This window comes from Molossus molossus, unplaced genomic scaffold, assembly GCF_014108415.1.
Source record: "Molossus molossus isolate mMolMol1 unplaced genomic scaffold, mMolMol1.p scaffold_m16_p_8, whole genome shotgun sequence".
Taxonomy (NCBI): domain Eukaryota; kingdom Metazoa; phylum Chordata; class Mammalia; order Chiroptera; family Molossidae; genus Molossus; species Molossus molossus.
This window is the reverse complement of record NW_023425402.1, coordinates 74,291,582-74,313,945: the sequence shown is the minus strand read 5'-3', so window position 1 is coordinate 74,313,945 and position 22,364 is coordinate 74,291,582. Positions and strand designations below refer to the sequence as shown.

Genomic DNA, 22,364 nt, shown 5'->3' with positions numbered 1-22,364 from the left:
CCTCCTGCCTTCCCCACACTATTGTTGGTGTCCAATGGCTATGCATATATGCATAGAAGTTCTTTGGTTTATCTCATCCCGCCTCCCTCCCCCCTTTCCTTTGAGGTTCATCAGTCTAACAACCAATTTGTACTTCTGAATTCCTTCATCTTCTTCACCCATCCCCCTAGCCCCTGCCCATCTGGCAAGCAACAAAAAGTTCTCTGTATCTATGAGTCTGTTTCTGTTCTGCTTGCTCATTTTGTTTGTAGATTCAATTGTTGATAGATATGTATTAATTGTCACTTTATTTATATTTTTGTTGTTGTTCTCCTTCAAGAAGACCCTTCAACATTTCATATAATACTGGTGTGGTGGCGATGAACTCCTTTAGCTTTTTCTTGTCTGGGAAACTCTTAACATGTCCTCAGTACTATTTTAAAGGAGAGAGAAAAATGTAGTGTAGATATTACCTGTGATTATTATATATTTTGTTTTTGTTGAGGTCTAATGTACAGTAACTATATTAACCTTAAGTGTAATAATAGCTCCATTCTATTTAGTAATGTTCTGTTTAGTAATGTACATATCCTTATAACCATGATGCAGGTCAAGATATAAAGTTTCCAATGCACAGTAAATGTAACTCATACCTTTTCTCTGTCTATATAACACCACCTCATACCCCACTCATTTCCACTATTCTGACTTTTAATCATCATTGAATATGTATGGTTCTGTGTCTGGATTCTTTTTGCTTAACATTATGTCTCCGAATCTCATCTCTGTTGTTGAGCGTAATAATTCTATTTTATTGCTGTGTAGTATTCTGTTTTACACATATACCACAATTAATTACCCATTCCTTTGTTGATAAATATTTGGGTTGTTTCAAATTTATTATGACAAGTTCTTTTTGCTTCTACTGTTGTTGAATGGGATATATGTAAGTATTTACCTGTAAATATTTTATTTATTTTTAGAATAAATAAATACATTTTATTGAAATATTATTTATAAACAAAATACACATCTTTTTTTAGGAGTCAGGATTATTAAGGTATAACTTGCATACAATAAAATTCAACCTTTAAAAATGTACAGTGAGTTTTGACAAATGTATATACACATAATAGTCATGTTGTACATTTTTATCACCCCATAAGTTACCTTTTCCCATTTTGTAGTCAACCTTTTATCCCAGCCCTGCCCATCCGACAGTTATGTACTCTGTTACCACCTGATTATTTTTTTCTTCTTAGTCTGTTCGTCTTGTCCTGTCTTTTTCTGTTCAAAACACCCTGTTCTAGTATTATTTGACAATCATCTTAATTTAAAGGGTTAATCTATGACTAGTTGATGTCACATAATTAGTGGCTTATTCAGAACTAGGTCTTGTCAGTAGCATCTTTAGAAAAACAAAGGATAAAAATATCATTGCACATTTGAATTCTTTTAGATTTGCTTTGTGGTGTTTATATAGAATCATTTAGCTTGTCAAGGAATTTATGTTCCTACTTGATTTACCAATGTATTAGTTTTCTGGAGTTGTCATAACAAAGAACACAAACCAGGTGACTTAAACAACAGAAATTTATGGTCTCACAGTTCTGGAGGTTTGAAGTTCAAAACCATGGTGTCAACAGAGCTGGTTCCTTCTGAGGGCTGTGGAGGAAGAATCTGTTCCAGGCCAAGTTTCTAGTGCTTTGCTTTTTCTTGGCTTGTAGATGCATCAATCTGATCTCTGCTGTCACCTTTGCATGATGAACATGTGCCTCCCCTCTGTGCATGTGCATATCTGTGTTCAGATTCCCCTTTTCATGGGACATTAGTCATATTGGATTAGGGCCCACCCTAATGACTTCATGTTAACTTGCCTCTGTCTGCAAAGACCCTATTTTCCACGTAGGTTTGCATTCTAAGGTTCTGGGGGTAGGACTTCAGCATCTATTTAGGGAGACAATTCAACTCATTACACCAGTATTAAATTTTATTTCAGTGATAGAAGTTTGAGGATATCTGTCATATTGGTTTTTATTGTTGATTTGTTTTAAATATCTTGAAATTTTCTTATTTTTTTTCTAAATGATACCATTTACTGGAGGCCAGTAGTCATCTAGATTATCTACTTAATAGCTATATTTTCTGTGGATATATTTACTACTTTGTGCAAACATTTTAGCTTTTGAAAATTTAATGTAATTAAATAATGTGATGAATGGCCATTTGAAATCTGAATGCTATAGATACTGTTTGTATTTCCTTTTGGAAACCCTTCTGATAATATCTGTCTAGTCCAGCCATGGTACATTCTTTAATTGAACTTCTTTTTAGGAAGTGACTAATCTCTTATTTCCAGAAATCTTCCACGAGATAATGAGAACAGGATCTTATATATATCATTATAACAAGCCAGATGAAATGTTCTATTGTCATCAGTTCTTCAGTAGACTGGTACATTACTTTGGAACTTCTTGAGGTTTTTCAAGTTATGTTGGATTCATAAGTGTGATTTCAGATAGTCTTTAAAAAAAATTCAAAGGCAGAGTTCTCTGTTTTCTTAATGAAAGTCATTTGGAAAATACTAGATGACATATAAATATTTCCTTTAGATACCTTTAGAATACTCACAGTATAAACATGTTTGTGCAGGTTTTGACTGAATCATCTCGTCAAAGTTACTCACCTTCTGGCTATCAGGATTTCACAAAGTGGGAATCAGTGCTGAAAATAAAGGAAGGATTACTAAGGCAGAAAGAAATTGTGATTGATCGGTGAGTCTATTTTATTAAATTACTAAATATTTCAGGTATAGAAATGTAGATTTAAAAAATGCCTTTGTATCCACTGTGTTGAAGGACCATACAAATACATTGTTAGTCTCATGTCCCTCCTTTGGTCTCAGTCCCTTTAAGAACAACACTCAGAACTGAGGTTGGTTGGTAAGTCAGTCTGTCTGTCTGTCTTTCTCCTACCAACCTCCCATTACATTAGAGTAATTCATTATTTGGAAACTCATCTTCTTTGTACATGTTGCAAGATATCTGAAATGCTAATGAGCTATCAAAGCTGCAAGAAAATGTCTGTATTTTACATTTAAGAAATAACAACTTGGAAAGCTACTTTAATGTTATTTCCTTCAACTAATGTATGTTAGATATGAAGGCACAGAAACTATGAAAATCACGAATGTTTGAGATTAAATGATTTACAGATAAGAATTTTGGATATTTGGGGGAACATTCCAAAAATTATGCATGTTTGAGTACCAATACTATGAAAAAAAAACCTGCTCTACTTAACAGTTTTGATTATTTTGAGCAATAAGCCTAATTGTACTTAATTATATTATCTGTGATTTATATATTTTTTTTTGTCTTTTGAGATAATTAAACATGTTCTGTAGCATGGTAATTGGGAAAATAGTTTGAGGAGGTGTTTAATCAATGCTAGTTACACTTATTTTCATGTGCTTATATGGGATAACGTAGTAGACAGTTAAAAAAAAACCTCACCCTAGTATATTTTTCTATTTATCTTCAGATAGAGTGGGAGGGAGGGAGGGAGGGGGAGAGAGAGAGAAACATTGACTTGAGAGGGACACACAGACTGGTTGCACCCCCACATGACCCCAATCAGGACCCAGGGACGAACCACAACCCTGGTACATGCCCTTGACTGGAATTAAACCTGCGACCCATTGGTCTGTAGGCTGATGCCGTAACAACTGAGCCAAACCAACCGGTAGTAGACATTTTAACCTTAAAATTAAAACCCAATTCAAACCTTTAAATATATTTGAGAGTTGAAATTTCAAAAGGTTTTGCTTAGAAAGTAAAGACCTACTGGAATATGAACTAAAGCATAGACATCTGTCCTTTCATATTTTCTTTTTCCCCTACTATCTTGAACTGAGCCTTACACATAGGATATGCGTTATGCTTGATACTTCCATACTGTATAAGTGGATGAAGATTCTAGAAGATAGTTTTAATTGATTTTATGAAAAAACTTTTACTAATATTTGATATTTCTAATAAAAGTGAAATTTTTATATGAGTAATTATAGACCCAATTGAGTATATATTTTGAACACTTATAATTTAATTCATTATACAGTATTGAAATTAATACTTTTTATTTTATTTTTTAATCTATTTTTCAATTATAGTTGATGTACAATATTATATTAGTTTCAGGTGTACAACATAGTGATTAGACATTTACATACTTTACAAAATGATCACCCTGATAAGTCTAATACTCATCTGGCACCATATATAGTTATTACAATATTATTGACTAAGTTCCCTATACTGCACTTTTTTTTTTTTTTATCCTTACCTGAGGATATTTTTCCATTTATCTTCAGATAGAGTGGGAGGGAGAGGGAGAGAGAGAGAGAAACATTGATGTGAGAGGGACACATTGACTGGCTGCCACCCTGCACTCGCATGACCTGACCAGGGCCAGGGACGAACTGCAACTGAGGTATGTGCCCTTGACTGGAATCAAACCTGCGACTCATTAGTCCAAGAGCCAATGCTCTAACCGCTGAGCCAAAACAGCCAGGGCCCTATATTGCACTTTTAAAAAACAGATTAAAATTCAGGCTTTTATTAATATGGATATACTCTTCTTCAAACAATCAGAATCAGTGGACTTTTATTATTTTTTAAACACCATTATAATTATTATTTTATTTTATTGGGTATAAGTTAATAGATATTGTAGTCCATTTGGGCTGCTATAACAAAATACCATAGACTGGGTGGCTTATAAACAACAGTATTTTATTTCTCCCAGTTATGAAGGCTGGGAAGTTCAAGATCAAGTCACCAGCAGATTCAATGTCTGATGAGAGCCAACTTCCGGGTTCATATATGGCCATCTTCTTCCTGTAACCTTACATCGTGAAAGGGGCCAGGGAGCTCTCTGGACCTCTTTTATAAGGATACCAATTACCTCGAAGCTTCTCTGCCCTAATGCCTATCACTTCCTATCACTTCCCAAAGGCACCCACCTTCTTATACCATCAAACTGAACATTAAGATTTAATGTATTAATTTTGGAGAGACACAAACATTCAGTCTATGGAAAATGCAGATAATTATTAATATAATCTATTAAAATATATATTCCTCAATTTTGTATATTGTAGAAAGATACAAGGAAATAATCCAGTCATTCAAGTTGCTCAGTTTCCAATTATGAATTTTAAGATTGGTAATACTTTTAACTTTTATGTCAAATTATTAGAATACTTAAAGTTCTGCTTTTAGCCCAGCCAGTGTGGCTCAGTGAATTGAATGTCGGCCCATGGACTGAAGGGTCCTGGTTCCATTCCCAGTCAGGGCATATGCCTGGGTTGCACACTTGATCCCCAGTGGGGGGCGTGCAGGAGGCAGCTGATTAATGTTTCTCTCTCACATCGATCTTTCTCTTTCTCCCTTCCTCTCTCTCCCTAAAATATCAATAAAACATTTTTTTAAAAGTTCTTCTTTTAACTATATCTTAAAAAAGTATGTTTTTTATACTGTGACTTCAATTTATGTTTTGCAGGCAGAAGCAACAAATTACCCACCTACATGAGCGGATAAGGGATAATGAGTTACGGGCACAACATGCCATATTAGGACACTATGTAAATTGTGGGGATTCTTATATGTCTAATTTGCAGGTAAGATTCTAGAGGATGTTATAGTTGTTGTTTTATTAATAAAACATATGTTCTTTTTTTTTTTTTGGTATGTGCCCCTAGCGGGAACCAAACCCAGGACTCTGGTCTGCAGGCCGATGCTCCAACCGCTGAGCTAAACCAGCCAGGGCAAGCATATGTTCATTTTATACTTAGCTCCTAAGATTAGGATATTTTTTTAGTTAATGACTCTTTCACATGGTTCATATTTATGTGTGTAGTAAAAGATATCCAAGTACTGTCTTCCATCTGACCAGTTTACACCCCCACACACATAGGAACTGCTTTCATTTTCTGTTATGTGCTTCCAGAGTTGGTGTGTATCTCCAGCAGATATAAATGTATTTTATTCCCAACTTTAAGAAAAAGTATAAAAAAATACATTATTTATCACTTTGTTTTTTTCTTTATCTTACATAAAATTATATAAAAAGTAGTGATTATTTTTATATCATTACATAGACAGCATCCCTTTCTTTTGCTTTTACAACTGCTTGATTTCTCATTTTATTTATTCAACTTGTTCCTACTCATCGAAATTTGTATAGTTTCTAGTTTGGGGCTATTATAAGTAATGTGAAAAATAATCATTTATAAACATTGTTTTGCTCATGTGCAAATATTTTTGTAAGTTAAATTGTCAGAAGTGAACTTTCTAGGTGTTGTATGAATTGGTAATTTATATTGGTATTGTGAAATTGCTATTCAGAGAGCTTGTTCTGATTTTTAGCTCCTGTTAGTAATGTCTACGACCCCTACTCCCAACTCATAGATATATTAACAGAATGTTATCTGACTTTGAGACTTTTTTACTCTTCTAATAGGTTTATATATATTGTGGGGTGGAGGAGTTATCTCCATTTTGTTTTCATATTTTTGGGTAAAAATACATATAAAATTTACCATCTTTCATCTTAACAATTTTTAAGTGTACAGTTCAGTGGTGATAAATACATTCATAATACTGTACACACCCATCCATTTCTATAGCACTTTTCATCTTATAAAAACTGAAACTCTGTACCCATTAAACAATACCTCTGTATTCTTTCCCCACCCCTGACAATCACAATCTACTTTCTGCTTCTATGATGTTTTTAAATCATAATTCTTACTTTTTTGTTTGTTTGATTTTGTTTTTTCTAATTTTTATTAATTTATTTTTGTTAAAGATGTTTCTCCTTCCCCCCCAGACACCCTCCTCCCCATCCCACCCCCTTCACTCCCCTAGCATTGTCGTCTGTGTCCATTGGTTATGCATACATGCATATAAGTTCATCTCATCCCTCCCCCCCACCCCCCTACTCTGAGGTTTGTCAGTCTGAACCATAGTCCTTTCTGTGTCTCTGGGTCTATTTCGTTCATCAGCTCACCTTCTTCATCATATTCCACAAATAAGTGAGATCATGTGGTATTTGTCTTTCTTCTATGATTTTGATTATGCTAAGCATCTCATGTTAAGTGGAATCATACAATATTTGTCTTTTTGTTGCTGGCTTATTTTACTTAGCATAATGTTCTCACAGTTCATGTATGTTTAAACATATGTCAGAATTTCCTTTCTTTTTAAAGCTGAATAATATGTATACCACATTTTGCTTATCCATTCATATCACTGGATACTTGGGTTGCCATGAACATATTTTATATTATTTATTTGAACATGGGTGTATACATATCTCTGAGACCCTACTTTCAATTCTTTCCAATATATAACCAGAAGTGGAATTGATAGATCATATGATAATTCTATTTTTAATTTTTTGAGGAACTGCCATAATGTTTTCACAGTGGCTGTATCATTTTATATTCCCACCAACAGTGTATAAGGGTTCTTTTTCTCCACATGTTGCCAACATCTGTTATTTTCTGTTATTTTGATAATAGACATCCTAATAGATGTGAAGTGGTATCTAATTGTAGTTTTGATTTGCATTTCTCTAATGATAAGGATACTAAGTATCTTTTCATGTGCTTATTGGTCATTTGTATACAGGCATACCTGGGAGATGTTACAGGTTTGATTCCAGACAATCACAGTGAAGTGAATATTGCAATAAAAATCTTGTTACATGAATTTTTTGGTTTCCCAGTGAATTTAAAAGTTATGTTGAGACCATACTGTAGTCTGTTAAGTGTGCAATACCATTATATCTTCAAAAACAATGCACATATTGGAATTTAAAATTTTTTGTTGCTAAGAAATGCTAACCATCATCTGAGCCTGTTGTAAAAATGATGCAGATAGAATTGCTCTGTGCAGGGTTGCCACAGACCTTCATTTTGTAGAAAATGCAGTAGCTACTAAGTGCAATAATGAGAAGCACAATAGAATAAGGTATCTCTGTTATCTTCTTTGGAGAAATGTCTGTTCAAGACATTTTTGAATTCAGTTGTTTGTTCTTTTGATGTTCAGTTTTAGAAGTTCTGTATGTATTCTGAATATTAATCCTTTATCAGATGTATAATTTGCAATTTTTTCTATTTTGAATGTCTTTTTACTCTGTTGATAGTGTCTTTTCATGTACAAAATATTTTAATTTTTATGAAGTCCAATTTGTCTACTATTATTATTATTTTTGTGTGTGTGTGTGGTACATGCCCCTAGCGGGAACCGAACCCAGGACTCTCAGGTCCACAGGCCGATGCTCTACTGCTGAGCCAAACCGGCCAGGGCTTATCTACTATTATTAATCCTCACCCAGAGATATTTTCTCCATTGATATTTAGAGAGAGTAGAAGGGATGGAGGCAGGAGGGCGGCAGGGGAAGGGAGAGAGAGAAAAACATCATTGTGAGAGAGACACATAGATTGGTTGCCTCCCTCACGTACCCTGACTGGGTCTGGGGATTGAACCTGCAACCCAAGTATGTGCCCTTGACCCTAAATTGCACCCACGACCCTTTTGTGCACAGACTGATGGTCTAATATCTGAGCTATACTCACCAGGGCTACTTTTTTTTTTTTTTTTAACCTGTGCCTTTGGTGTCATATTCAATAAATTATTGCCAAGTACAATGATAAGAAGCCATGAAGCTTCTGCCATATATTTTCTTCTACCAGTTTACAGTTTTATATGTGATGTTAGGTAAGGGTCCAACTTCATTTTTTTTTGCATGTGAATAATCAAGTTTTCCCAGAACCATTTGTTGAGAAGATTGTCTCTTCTCCATTGACTGGTCTTGGCACCTTGTCAAAAATCATTTCACCATATGTATGAGGGCTTATTTATGATAATGGTATTTTAATAGAACCATGCAGTTTCTCCTTGTAATTTTATTATGCTGAATAATGGTCTTACTTGAATTATACAAGAATTATTATATTATCAAAGGCATGTAAAATTTAATGTATACCTGAAAGCTGAAGAAAATGCTTTCTGACAGAGCATCAGCCAGTAGAGGGCTCTCCCAGCCAGTCAGCAAGGAGAGAAGTCTCTGCAAGGACATGGAAAGGGGTTGGGCTACTAAAAGTATTAGAAGGATCTTAAATTATGTGGATAATTAAAATTTTGAGAAGTTTGATGTGAAAAGATTAGGACGGTTAATAAAAGGGAGTACCTGAAATATTAAATGGATATGATAAATATATAAGATAAACTTTTTACACTAGATATAGAGAGCTGATTAAATGGCAGGGGTTAGAAGAAACAACAAATATGATGATATAACATTTCTTTAGCAAAGGAATTTTTACCTTGGGTCTAGGAACAACGTTCATTTCAATGCACTGCATTTTGTATTTGCATATTTTGGGGTTCATAGCTTGTTCATCCTAATTCCTAACCCATTAAACAACGAAAATACTACCATTGATATTCTGTATATTCTATTTGCCCATTAAAAACTTTTAATAACCTTAGAATCATGATGACCTGAGACATAGACATAGGGAGAAAATGAGAACTATGTTTTTATTCTAAAATTCAAACTTCCTAGATTGTTTTAGTGGTAGAATTGGTAGAACCAAAGAGTGATTTTGTATTGTAATGCCTTATACCACAATTGCAACCTGTGGTTAACAGGACTTAATGGAAAAAAAATATATATGATATATATGTGAACTATTTTTTTCTTTTGTTGAATACTGAAAAAGAGAGATGGGGCTAAATACCAGGGAATTTATAAATGCCAAGAAGTTACAAAAAAAGCCAGGGAATTTACAAAACATAGTTCACAGTCTTCTGAAATCATCACTGGCTTTCCATTTTCTGTGAAACTATGTACCTTGGAATTCTATAATATCCAGTTAGAATTTAAAATTTTTCTTTGTACTCCCCCCTCTTGTAACCTATAATTTAAACAGACATGGGCATTCTCCACATATATTTCATCTTTTTTTAAAATGTTCTTTTTTTCTTTTCTCTATTCCTGCTAGAGTCTTTCCTATTTTCAAAATCTATCTCAAAAGCCACCTTCCCAGTAAAGTTTTTTTTCCTAATTCTCCCAGTGCCATCATCATTTATCCTCATACCTCCTGCCACTTTGTACTTAGGATGACATTTTTTTGGCTACCATATTATAATGTGTCCTATATATGATTATATAAGGGTTTCTCTTATGTCTCTTCTTATAATTTGAGTTTATAAAGGGCAGTGCCCTTTGTCGTCTTTGACATACCTTGAACCGATAATTGATATTTATATGATTTTTGAATTGCATTTTCACCTTTGGGACTATCTGAGTTCTTCAAGACCTCATTCAGGTTATACAGAGGCTTTTCCATAGCTACTACACATACAGCTGCCTTAGCATTTGGGCAGTTGCATTGTGTTTTTGTGCAACACTTTGTTAAACTGGTGGCGAGCTGGAATTTAGGCCAAGCTGTGTTTGTTGCTAGAGCCTATATGCACTCTTTCTACTATACCTCATTTCCAATTTCTTTTCAGTTGTTCAAGTTAAGTCTTACCTGTCATTTTTTCTTTCCTAATAGCCACAATATGAGAACTCTTCACTCCAGTCTCCATTTTCAGATCGGTCAGTGTCCACTTCCCAGCAAGAGGAACTTGAGCAAAAGCTTGCATCTACTGAGAAAGAAGTCTTACAGCTTAATCAGTTTCTCAAACAAAGAATGAGCCAATTTAATGAAGAGAAGAAGAAACTAGAGGAGAAGGTAGGTATTTTGATAAAGTGAAATTAGGTCAACAGCATTTCTTCAACATGTAGTTATTTGCCTGTCATCTGCTCTATGCCAGGTATCATACCAGGCTAGAAATTTATATTGACGTGATTAGTTTTGTAAATTTCGAGAACCCTATCTACAAAAATCCATGGATTTTCTTGAGGGGTAAAAATACCACTGTATATTGTATAGTTCTAAGTAATAGTGAAACCTTTATAAAGTTATTTGAACCAATACTTTTTCTCCCTTTTTTTTAACTATTTTTTTTATCCTCCAACAAGGACATTTTTCCATTTTTTGTTCAGGCAGAGTGGAAGGGAGAGAGAGAAACATCGACGGGAAAGGGACACATTGTGTGGCTGCCACCCGCATGACCAACCAGGGCCGGGGACAAACTGCAACTGACGTATGTGCCCTTAGTGGGAACTGAACCAGGGTCTCTTTGGACTGCAGGCTGACACTCTAACCGCTGAGCCAGACCGGCCAGGGCACTTGTTTTCCTTTTCTTTCTGGGCCCTGTTTCTTTGCCACAATGGGCATGAAGGATTGGTAGATGAAACAAGGATGGTCTTTTTTTTTCATTAGAAAATGACTTCGTTGTTTAAGCTGAAGCCCCGGTTCAGAATAAGTAGCTAAATGCGAAATACATATGTACACACACACACACACACACACACACACACAATGTATTTGTACATTTAACCTTTCTGCCTATATTAAAGTATTTTTTCACATATTGCATCTCATTCCTTTATAATATTATTACAGATAAAATAGGATAGATGTTAGCCCTGATTTACTGAAGAGGCACAGATCCTTAAGCTGCTACTTAGTGGCAGAATTTATTTCAGACTCCTCTTTTGATATGCCCAGCTTATCGTTCTATTAACTAAATCCTCTATTCAAGTGATCTTGAATCAGGTCACCATGATTTCTGCAGGGAGATGGGAGCTGTTAATAGAGAACTAAAAACAGATTTTTGTGTATGTATGTTTAAATTTTTTAAAACGTTTTTATTAAATTTATTGGGGTGACATTAATAAAATTATATAGGCTGCAGGTGTACAATTCTATAATATATCATCTGTATATTATATTGGGTGTTCACCATCCAAAGTCAAGTCTCTTCTACCACCATTTTGAGTTAAAATTTTTATCTTCCAAAACCTGACAAAAATTTTACATGGTTTCTCTTATGTCTCTTATTATTTCTAGCTGTATGATGTATTTTATATTGACTAACTTGGAAGTATCTTAAATACCTGTTTCTTGTTTTTTGTGTGTTTTTGAAGCTTTATACAAATCACAATTTGGAAGGAGCAAAGGAAAATTCATTGGTCGTATAGATGTGGGAAGGACTGAAATATTTTCTCACCTGAGACTTATTAATTAAAAGGTTGTGGGAAGTGTATGATTATTCAGTGGATACAATTTTAAGATTTATTTTTATATTTTATCTAAACATTTTTATCTTTTATTACTTTTGGTGTCAGTGCTTAATAAAATCAATTTATACACTCACCACATATTTGACAGCTCCTACATGGATATCTTAAAAATATTTCAAACTTTCAGGTCCAAAACACAGTTCTTAATTTGCCTCCAACTGCTCTATTCTTCTCAAATGAAACAAAACAAAATTGTCTTCAATGTTTATTACTATATATTTAGTTACTTATGCTAGAAACTTTATGAAGCCTAATCAAGCCCGTCTTCTAAATATAGATGGAGCAAATGTAGGCTGTCAGTTGTGAATACATGAAATACAGAGTTAATAAAGTTGTCAGAGATCACAGTTAAGTTGGACCTGAAAGAAATTAGATAAGGCATGAAAGAAACTAAATTGTGGACAAGTGTTAGCTTTAATAAAATTTGAAAGGACTACTCCATTATACCACTGATTGCTGGCATTTATTTCCCTGGTGAATATGCAAAGGTCTTTAAAGATATTTTAGAACCCTGTAAATTTCAAAAATAATGTTACATATTTGGAAGACTGGTAATTTAAGGTCTGGAGTTAACTTTTTAGGCAATTCTGTATATGCATGTTGTTTATAATTGATCTTAACTATGAAAGAACTTTGAATATCAGATGAAATTTAAAGATAGTATATATCACATGCAAAGGTGGTGAAAAAATTGCTTGATAGAAATCTGAGGTCTGGCCTACACAAATTGGGATTTGCTAGTATTATGTACTGTATGTGTTCTGTAGTAGGTGCTCAGTTAACATATTTCGTCAATCCTAAAATGACATTAATGGTAAGACACACCTTTATTTTATGTAATTTTTAGAACATACACTGCAAGTTTAATTATGAAACAGGGGTTTAACAGAAGTCTTGCTTGAGGTATGGATTGGTCTGGACAGTCCCCTTATCAGTTCCTAAGTATTTGATCATTTTAGCAAGTCCTCCTGGCTTGGATTGTATTGCCTTAGTACATGTTAAGCAATTTCTTTGCAAGTCTTTTAGTAACAGAACAGCTTTAATTATTTGTAGGCATCTTCCTTTCTTATTTCACATAAAATATTTGGATATAGTTTTGCAAGAAATAAGAATTGGACTCATTCCTTCAGAGAATAACGCTTTGCTGATTTCAGTGTTATGCCCCAGGGCTCTGTTTCTGTGTCTTGCTGAATATCCAATAACTTTCCTCAATGCCAAATTATAATGGAACATTCTAAAAGGTGTTTTAAATATATTTTAAACTCAATACATAGTTTCAGCATGTACATAACACTGTTGAAATGCCAAAGATACAAAGAGCTTTGACCAACTTTGCACATATGCAGGCATTACAAACTATATTAAATAAATACAGTAAAAACATAATTACTGCTACTTGGCTGACTACAGTTTATAGATTGCCATCAGTTACAAATGAAAACAAAAATTTCAAAAACTTGATTTCAGTGATATGAAAATTTGAACACATGTGAACATTAGAATTGATAAAATAAAATAAATCTTACTTGAGTTGGTGGTGGTATTAACTATAACCTAGAACTGTTGGAGAATTCAGTGATGCCTTAGAATGTTTGTTTTGTTATTATTTTTTTAATGACATAAAACCACTGAAGATTCATAATCTTTTTTATAGCTTAAAACCAGAGATAGATACATCAGTAGCCTGAAAAAGAAGTGCCAGAAGGAATCTGAACAAAACAGAGAGAAGCAGAGAAGAATTGAGACCTTGGAAAAGTATCTGGCTGATCTTCCAACCCTAGATGATGTACAGAGTCAGAGTCTACAGGTAACATGAAATAAAATGTATTAATACTTGGGAACGATTTCTAGTTCAAACACACTTAATATTTCATATTTTATGAATTTTAAAAATTTCTTCTTAGCTGCAGGTTCTAGAAGAAAAAAACAAGAATTTGCAAGAGACTTTGATAGATATGGAAAAAAATCTTGAAGAGATTAAAAAACAGTGTCAAGAGAAAGAGACACAGCTAATGTGCCAGAAAAAGAAAGAAAAGGAGTTGGTAACTACAGTTCAGAGGTAAGAAAACCTTCAGTAATTCTTTTGTTATTTTTAAGTTATTTATATTTTTCATAAAGCATTTCACTTAAAATACACTAATTGTCTTTTTTTTTTTTTTTTTATTTGAGAGAGAGAGGAAGGGAGAGGGAGAGAGAGAAACATCGATGAGAGGGAACATCCATTGGCCGCCTCCTGCATGCCTCCCACTGGAAATTGGGCCCACAACCTGGGCATGTGCCCTGACTGGGAATCGAACCTGTGACTTCTTGGTGCATGGGTTGATGCTCAACCACTGAGCCATACTGGCTGGGCCAAAATACATTAATTTTTAATTATTACTCTTAATTCTTATCTTAAAGATGTTCTATGAAGAACCAGAAGTATGGTGTCATTAAAACAGGTTATGTTAGTTGTTGTTTAACTTTTTTTTGTTGTTAATCCTCACCTGAGAGTATTTCCCATTGCTTTTTTAGATAGAGTGGGAGAGAGGGAGAGAGAGAAAGAGAGAGAAGAACATCAATGTCAGAGACACATCGATTAGTTGCCTCCCACCCAGGGCCAGGGATCAAACCTACCACCAGGTACATGTCCTTGACAGAATCAAATCCATGACCCTTCAGTCTGTGGGCCTGATGATCTAACCACTGAGCAAAACTAGCCAGGGCTTATTTAACATTTTGATGCAATATACTGACACCTTGCCAAAGGTTTATAAGTAAAAATTCAATAAACGAAAGAGAGGCAGCCAAATGCTCAAACTGTACTCCTTAGTGAGCTATGTCCAAGTGAAGCAATGGACTCCCATTTCAGCTCTCGCAGAGGACAGACAGGACTGCTTGCCAACGTACCTTCCAGGCTTACTCACACATCTTGCCTCATGGGACTCCGCTTTTAAATCGCGGCAGTTAGAATTACAGTGAATATCATTTGTTAGTATATTTAGCTAATGTATTTAAGCTGGGAAATTCATATTGGATTCCTGAAAAATCTAGCCAACTGTGTTATATATGCATGTACATGTACTCTCTGTCTTGTAAAACTTAATAGATTATTGATCATAAATAGACAAAATATCCTGAAGAATGACAGCAAAACAACAAAAAACTAAATTTAAGAGATACACTCTTCATGCTTGTCTCAATTATATATAACTCAGTGTATTCCCGGATGTTTAATCAAAATCTATATGCTAATTTCATGTTAATATTGCTTTACTATTTTCAGTCTTAAATATGCCTGGTCTGTTTTTTTGTTTTTGTTTTTTCCCTTGGATTTCAGTGCAGAAAATTCCAATTTCTGGGACTGTTCAGTCTTCAGTGCTTCTAACCTAGGCTCCAAAAAAATTCATACACTTTGACTCGACCTTTACTTTTCTCCCATTTCCTGCTGTCTTGCTTTTTAAGGGAACTTTTTATAATGCCACATCTTATAGCCTATCTCTTGTCTCCATAGCTTTCTGACTTCTGCTAATTCTACCTTATATCTTTTTCTTTCATCTTGCTGATAAAATGAAACGAGGTAATATATCCATTCTGTTTTCTAGGGCATTATAATTATAAACTCAAGCTGTGTTGTTTTATGAATATAGGATTAGGAACACTTGAAAATAATTTGAATGTTTGTTTTGTTCCAGTGTGTGCTTTTACATATTTAATGTGACTTTATACCTTCTCTATTATTTAGATTTTCTTTTTTATTAAGTTTTTGGAGAACATTGAGACTAGTGTTTTTTATGCATTTCAGAATACATTTTCCATTTCTTAACTTTATCTTGATGCTCTCTGAGGTGATATTACCCCAAAATATTTCTCTTGATTTCAAATAGATGCAAAGGACCCAGGAAGGTCTTGTATAATTCTTCAATACTTGTGTGGCTGTGGTGTCACTTGACTTTGGGGGCAGGAGTGCTATTTCAGTTTCCTCAGCTGTATGATGTAGTATTCCTTAAGTTCCAGAACTGCAGATGTGCACGTGACTTTGAAATATATCATTACAGTTTTCTGTTTTGTATAATATTTCTAAGTTACCTGCTTTATGAATACATAAGAACTTTTGAGATTTCAAAATGAAATAAGAAAAGTTTTCTATTACAGATGAAAAGTAAGTAAATATGTGGGTGTGATCTCTACTAATGCAATAGTTGGTACCTTTGCTGATCAAGAGATTTATTATTTGTTTTAAGTGAGCATGCTTTATAGCATAAAGAAGATGAGAATGGATATATGAAAAAAGGATTACTTGGTATTTTTCCATGACAGAGTACCTTTTTCCCTCTTCATAGTCAGCTTATTTATTTTTTTTTATATGAAAGACCTTAGAAGTTTTATTTCTTTTAGAATGTTATAAATATAATCGTGTCCTGACTGCATTCTGGAATAAAAATAATGTGTTTTTCACTTTTAGTCTGAGAAAGCAAGTTTTTGTTTTGTTTTGTTTTGTTTTTATGACAAGTAATATATTATGAAGCAGTACACTACATTTGTAATACAAAAAAACTTCTTTGGTGCCATTATTTACCAATACATCTGAAGCCCATATTGTGTCATTAGGACTGTCAAGTCTTTGTCTATAATCTGAATATCATATTTCTTATTTTTCTTTTTGAATTTCTGTAAGCATTTATTTGAGCCAAACTGAGAACAGTCTTGGGAAGCAAGATCTCAAATGCTCCTTTTCTTTTTTTGAGGACAGGATAGCCATAATACTTTGAAGAAGAAAAATAATGAAAATATCAAAACCCAAATAAAATGAAGTCTATTTCTTTTAGTACTCTGCAACTGTCACATATGATCACAGGCTAAAGTAGAGCTATCACTAGGTGTCTTACTGTTATATTATGGTTTTAGTCATTATTGTAAATGGTATAGTTCCTTTTAACCCAAACACGACTATTCTTTCTTTCTCAAGGCTAATGCCATTCCCCTATCCCCATCCTTTTATTCTTTTTTTTTTAATCCATTCTTTTATTCTTAATGTGCCAGAGAACCTTTTTTTTGTTTCCTCTTCTAAAATGCAACTCTGTTCCATGAATAGTGTGAGAAACTGTTAGGTGAAGTAATAACTATATTAGATTGCTGCTCTTATTAATAAAGGAGAAATGTGATTCTGGTTCAGGCAACAGCTGTCTTTAAAAACTTTTCCAGAGCTCAGAATGAAGGGCAAAAAATGTGTATTCATATTCTTAGATTCCCTACCACAGTCATCTTAACCAAGTAGCTCTGCCTTTGGTGCGGAGAGGCGGAGAAGAACTTAGCGTGCAGAGCTCAGATTAGGGTAATGAAGGCCTAAGGATGTCACGTACTAAGCAACTTGACTCTGGTCTGATTCCTGAAAAGATGATCAGCTCCAATGTATTTCTTACTTTCATGAAATATAGGCACTCAAACTTACTCATATACTGTCTTAAGTCTTGATTATTGCTTGATTAAAAAATATTATAGACTCTAAGAAGGATCTTCATTTATGAAGTCCTCTACCAAAGTCAGCATATAAAGCCTATTTTCTTTTTATAATTGTCTTTCTAAAATAAACAGTTTGCAGCAAAAGGTAGAAAGATGCCTTGAAGATGGAATTCGCCTTCCTATGTTAGATGCAAAACAGCTTCAGAATGAAAATGATAACCTGAGAGAACAAAATGAGAATGCTAATAAGGTCAGTATATATGTATGATAATATACATGAAATCTATATTATGTGGCTGTGTGTATCTAGCTACATAATTTGTAGTCATTTGATTTATACTTTTGCTAATATTTAATTGCTGATAGAATTTTTAGTTTGAATGTTTTTATTTGGAAAGAAAGTTACAATTTAAGTAAACTTAAATAAAAACCAAACTCAGGAAATTATATTACTTATCAGCAAAAACAAAAGGATATCTTTTTTCTTCCTAAATTATTAAGGTCTGTTTCAAAGTTATTTTTATAAATTTCACTAGAGAAAATTATTATCCAGAAGTAAAGAAGGAGTTTTGCAGTTTTACATATATGTGATCCAAAGCATGGGGCTATTTAAAGGGTACCTGGTATGAATACTTATTTAAAAAATTACACTATGATTTAAAAAAATAATTTATAATTCCCTGTGATTTTTGTTTGGTTTTCTTGGAATACTGGTAATTTTTTTTTGGGGGGGGGGGGGCACTTGAAATTTTTTTTTTTATTAATTTGTTTTTGTTACAGACGTTTCTCCTTTTCCCCCCATTGACACCCTCCTTCCCATTCCCCCCTCCCACCCCATCCCCAGCTTTGTTGTCTATGTCCATTGGTTATGCATACATGCATATAAGTTCTGTGGTTTATCTCTCCCCCTCCAAACCCCTCTCCTCTGAGGCTTGTCTTGTCAGTCTGTACCTCACCTCTATGTCTCTGGGTCAATTTTGTTTATCAGTTTGTTTAGTTCATTATATTCCATAAATAAGTGAGATCATGTGATATTTGTCTTTCTCTGCTTGGCTTGTTTCACTTAGCAAAATACTCTCCAGGTCCTTCCATGCCATCTCAATGGATAAGAGATCATTCTTTCCTACAGCTGCATAGTACTCCATTGTGTACATGTACTACAGCTTTTTTATCCACTCATCTACTGAGGGGCACTTGGGTTGTTTCCATATCTTAGCTATTATAAATAGTGCTGCTATGAACATAGGGGTACATAAATTCTTTCTGATTGGTCTTTCAGGTTTCTTAGGGTATATTCCTAGAAGTGGGATCACTGGGTCAAATGGCAGTTTAATTTTTAACTTTTTGAGGTAACACCATAGTGTTTTCCACAGTGGATACAATACCTAAGGCAAGAGAAACAAAGGTAAAAATGAAAACATGGGACTACATCAAACTCAAAAGCTCTGCACAGTGAAAGAAACAACCGTCAAAATGGAAAGGGATCCCACTATATGGAAGACCATAATCACCAATGATGCATCAGATAAGGGGTTAATTTCCAAAATACATAGAGTGCTCATACAACTCAACAAAAGGAAGACAAAGAACCCAATTAAAAAATGGGCAGAGGACCTAAATAGACATCTCTCCAAAAAGAACATACAGATGGCCAAGAAATACTGATACTTTTAGAAAGCAATGGGAAAAAAAATGATTCAGACTGATATATTTTCTGTGTTTTAGATAATAGAGAGCCAACAAGATGAGATTGACAGAATGATTTTAGAAATTCAGGTAAGACGCGTTTTGTGCTTATTTTCACTTAGCTATATGCCAGTTTACACAACCTAAAAAGTATTAAAGCATATATGCATTTGTATTTAAAAATTAATAGCATTTGAGATGAAGTTGCAAATTTTTAAAATATTTTTTAGTTTTTTAGAACAAAAATGCTATGCGGTAAATTGTAAAAATTGTCTGTTCTCACTTGTCCTCTTCTTAATTGTCCTCTTTCTTCTACTAAGAACACATTTGGTTGAAGTCATCATGATCTAATTAAAGACAGCAGACTGTTTTTAGTCCACTGTGACTGCATGAGTGTTCTCCTTCCCAACAATTCTATATATTATTGCCTCTGTATTATCAAAGTATAAGACTTTGTTTATGTATTTGTGTCTTTACCTTCTACTTAGTTTCATGAGAGTGGAGACTGGTAGGTAATCTGTCTACATATCCAGAGTTTAGAGTATCTAACCCATAATGCACAATCCAAAATTTGTCTATTAGATGGATTTTTTAATTGATTTTCCATATTTACTGAGCATCTTTATATGTGCCAGGCACTATTCTTGGTGCTGGGGGGAGTTTCTGACCATTGCGTGGAGTGAGATGGAGAAAATGGAAGTACAATATCAGGTAGTGATATAAGCTATTTTAAAAAGTGGGGTAGAGGGCAATAACAGTGCTCCATTAGATACAGCGGTCATTAATTTTCACCTGAGGAAATACTATTTAAACAGAGATCTGAATGAAGATAACCAGGGGAAAAGCATTCCAGGCAAAGAAAGCAGTCATTTCTCTGCATGTTCCTGGTGTAGTCCAGGTCCAGCGAGAAAGCTGCTGTGTGGAGTGCAGCGATGGTGAGGTGGAGGGGTGAGAGGGACAGCAGCAAGCAGCCTGAGCCAGATGACATAGGGGCATGTGTTCCTTGTATTTTATTCTAAATATGATGGAAAGCCATTGGGAAAATTTTCCTGGGTAATTTTATTTTTCAATCTTCACCCCAGAATATTTTTTCCTTTATCTTCAGACAGCGTGGTGGGAGAGAGAGAGAGAAAGAGGGAAACATCAATGTGAGAGAGACTCATCGATTGGCTGCCTCTTGCATGACTCTGACCAGGGTTGGGAATTGAATTGCAACCGAGGTACATGCCCTTGACTGGAATTGAACCCGCAACTCTTTGGTCCATGGGCCGATACTCTAACTGCTGAGCCAAACTGGCCAGGGCTGAATAAATATTTTTATATCTCCTAATTCTAATACTACTTCTTTAAAATGGGAGTAAAAAAGGAAAAGGTAGATGGTTTGTGTCAGAATTATAGACAGTCTCTTTTGATTGTCTTTGGCCGTATTGAATAATTCATCAATTTAATCAAACACTCGTCCCAGTTCAACAAGTACGTGGTTCTGCTTGATTGATTCTCAGAGGTTATACTCCTAAGCTTATATTTCCACAGACATAACTTCAGTTGTTCTACAAGCCATTTGAATCACAAGATGGTTAGGTTTCTTCAACCGTTATTTGACTGATAGACCATAATTAAAGGAATTGCTATTTCACTTGGTAACATTTTCTGAGAAGTAAATCTAGGAAAAGTTATTTCAATCCAAATTAAGGACAGTCAACATTGTCCTTTGGCACTGAAATTTTTGGAGGATAAGACTTGTAAGATTTTGTTTCTTTATTACATGCTGTCTCTCATTATAGATGTTCAGGATATATTTGTATTAATTGAAATGTGCATTTGCCCCATTTGTTGAGGCATCTTAATACAATTTATTCTTATACATTGTTAAGGATGTATTTCAGACTTTTAATCACACTTAGGTATGTCATGACCATATGTAATCAGATACATAGAATATATAATTATATACTCTTCCATTCTTTGATCTTAAAATGCTTCAGTGAACTTTTTAATTTTTTTATTTAAACTAATTTGAGACTGGAAGTCAAATTAGTGAAATGCATTTATTGCCAAATATTCAGATCCAGACAATACAATATACTCATTGATTCTGTCATCTTGTAAAGCAGTGACTGTCTCTCTCTTTTTTGTCTTAGCCTTTTTGTCTGTCTAGGTCTCTACATCTAGTATGTAGTTTGTTCCCAGAGACAGACAGCAAATGTTGAGAGCTGGCCAACGTAGCTGTATTTATCAAGGTGTTATTTGGACAGAACATTATAGAGGAAGACAAATATGCCTCAGATAGTGAGAACATTTTACACTTTAATGTTACATTTAAACTTGGTTTTTAACCCTCACAATTAAAAAACCTGATTTTTGTTTGTTATTTGGTGGTCTGTGATGAATATAAAAGGTGTGAACTCTATAAAAACCTGAATTTATTGCCTATTCTGAAAACATGAATACTAATTATTTCTCTAGCATTGGAAACCAGAGAGAGAATCCTAAAGAGAACATTTAGGTTGAAAAAGTATACTTGTTGCTTTGTACTACAGTTAATGGGCATATTATCAAGTTGATACATGTAATAGAGCACTTCCCTTCAATCATCTATATAAGCTAATGGGAAAAAACCGGGCAGCTTCAAAGAATTAGTAATTGTCCCCGGCGGTTGTGGGTCAGTGACCCTCGCACCCAAGTACTGCGGTTGGATGGTATGTTCAGGAGGCAACTGATCACTGTCTGTCTCTCTCATTGATTTTTCTCTCTTTCTCTCACTTCCCATCCCTCCCTCCCTCCCAGTGGAAAAAAAAAATGTCATTGGTTGAGGACTAACACAAACAAGAATGGCCAACCTTATGCCTATGTAGATTATGATGTCTTTCTCATATGCTATAACTGGTTTTTCAGTTTCTTCAGATTTCTTTGCATAGCCAAAATAACACAAAATCTTTATAATTAAGGATAGTAGAGAGTTTCCCAACCATTTTAAACATGAACGAGGC

At 34.3% G+C, this 22,364-nt stretch overlaps 1 protein-coding gene across 2 annotated transcripts in view; it reads left to right on the top strand.

The window, feature by feature from the left end:
* Nucleotides 1-22,364, top strand: part of CEP85L (centrosomal protein 85 like) — a 110,498-nt gene that overhangs the window by 73,572 nt on the left and 14,562 nt on the right. For both annotated transcript variants that reach the window (XM_036248601.1, XM_036248602.1), the window contains 7 exons: nt 2,632-2,753; nt 5,542-5,659; nt 10,610-10,789; nt 13,901-14,053; nt 14,151-14,305; nt 17,821-17,938; nt 19,414-19,464. In XM_036248601.1, the coding sequence (XP_036104494.1) occupies nt 2,632-2,753; nt 5,542-5,659; nt 10,610-10,789; nt 13,901-14,053; nt 14,151-14,305; nt 17,821-17,938; nt 19,414-19,464 (897 nt within the window). The remainder of the gene's footprint in view (nt 1-2,631; nt 2,754-5,541; nt 5,660-10,609; nt 10,790-13,900; nt 14,054-14,150; nt 14,306-17,820; nt 17,939-19,413; nt 19,465-22,364) is intronic.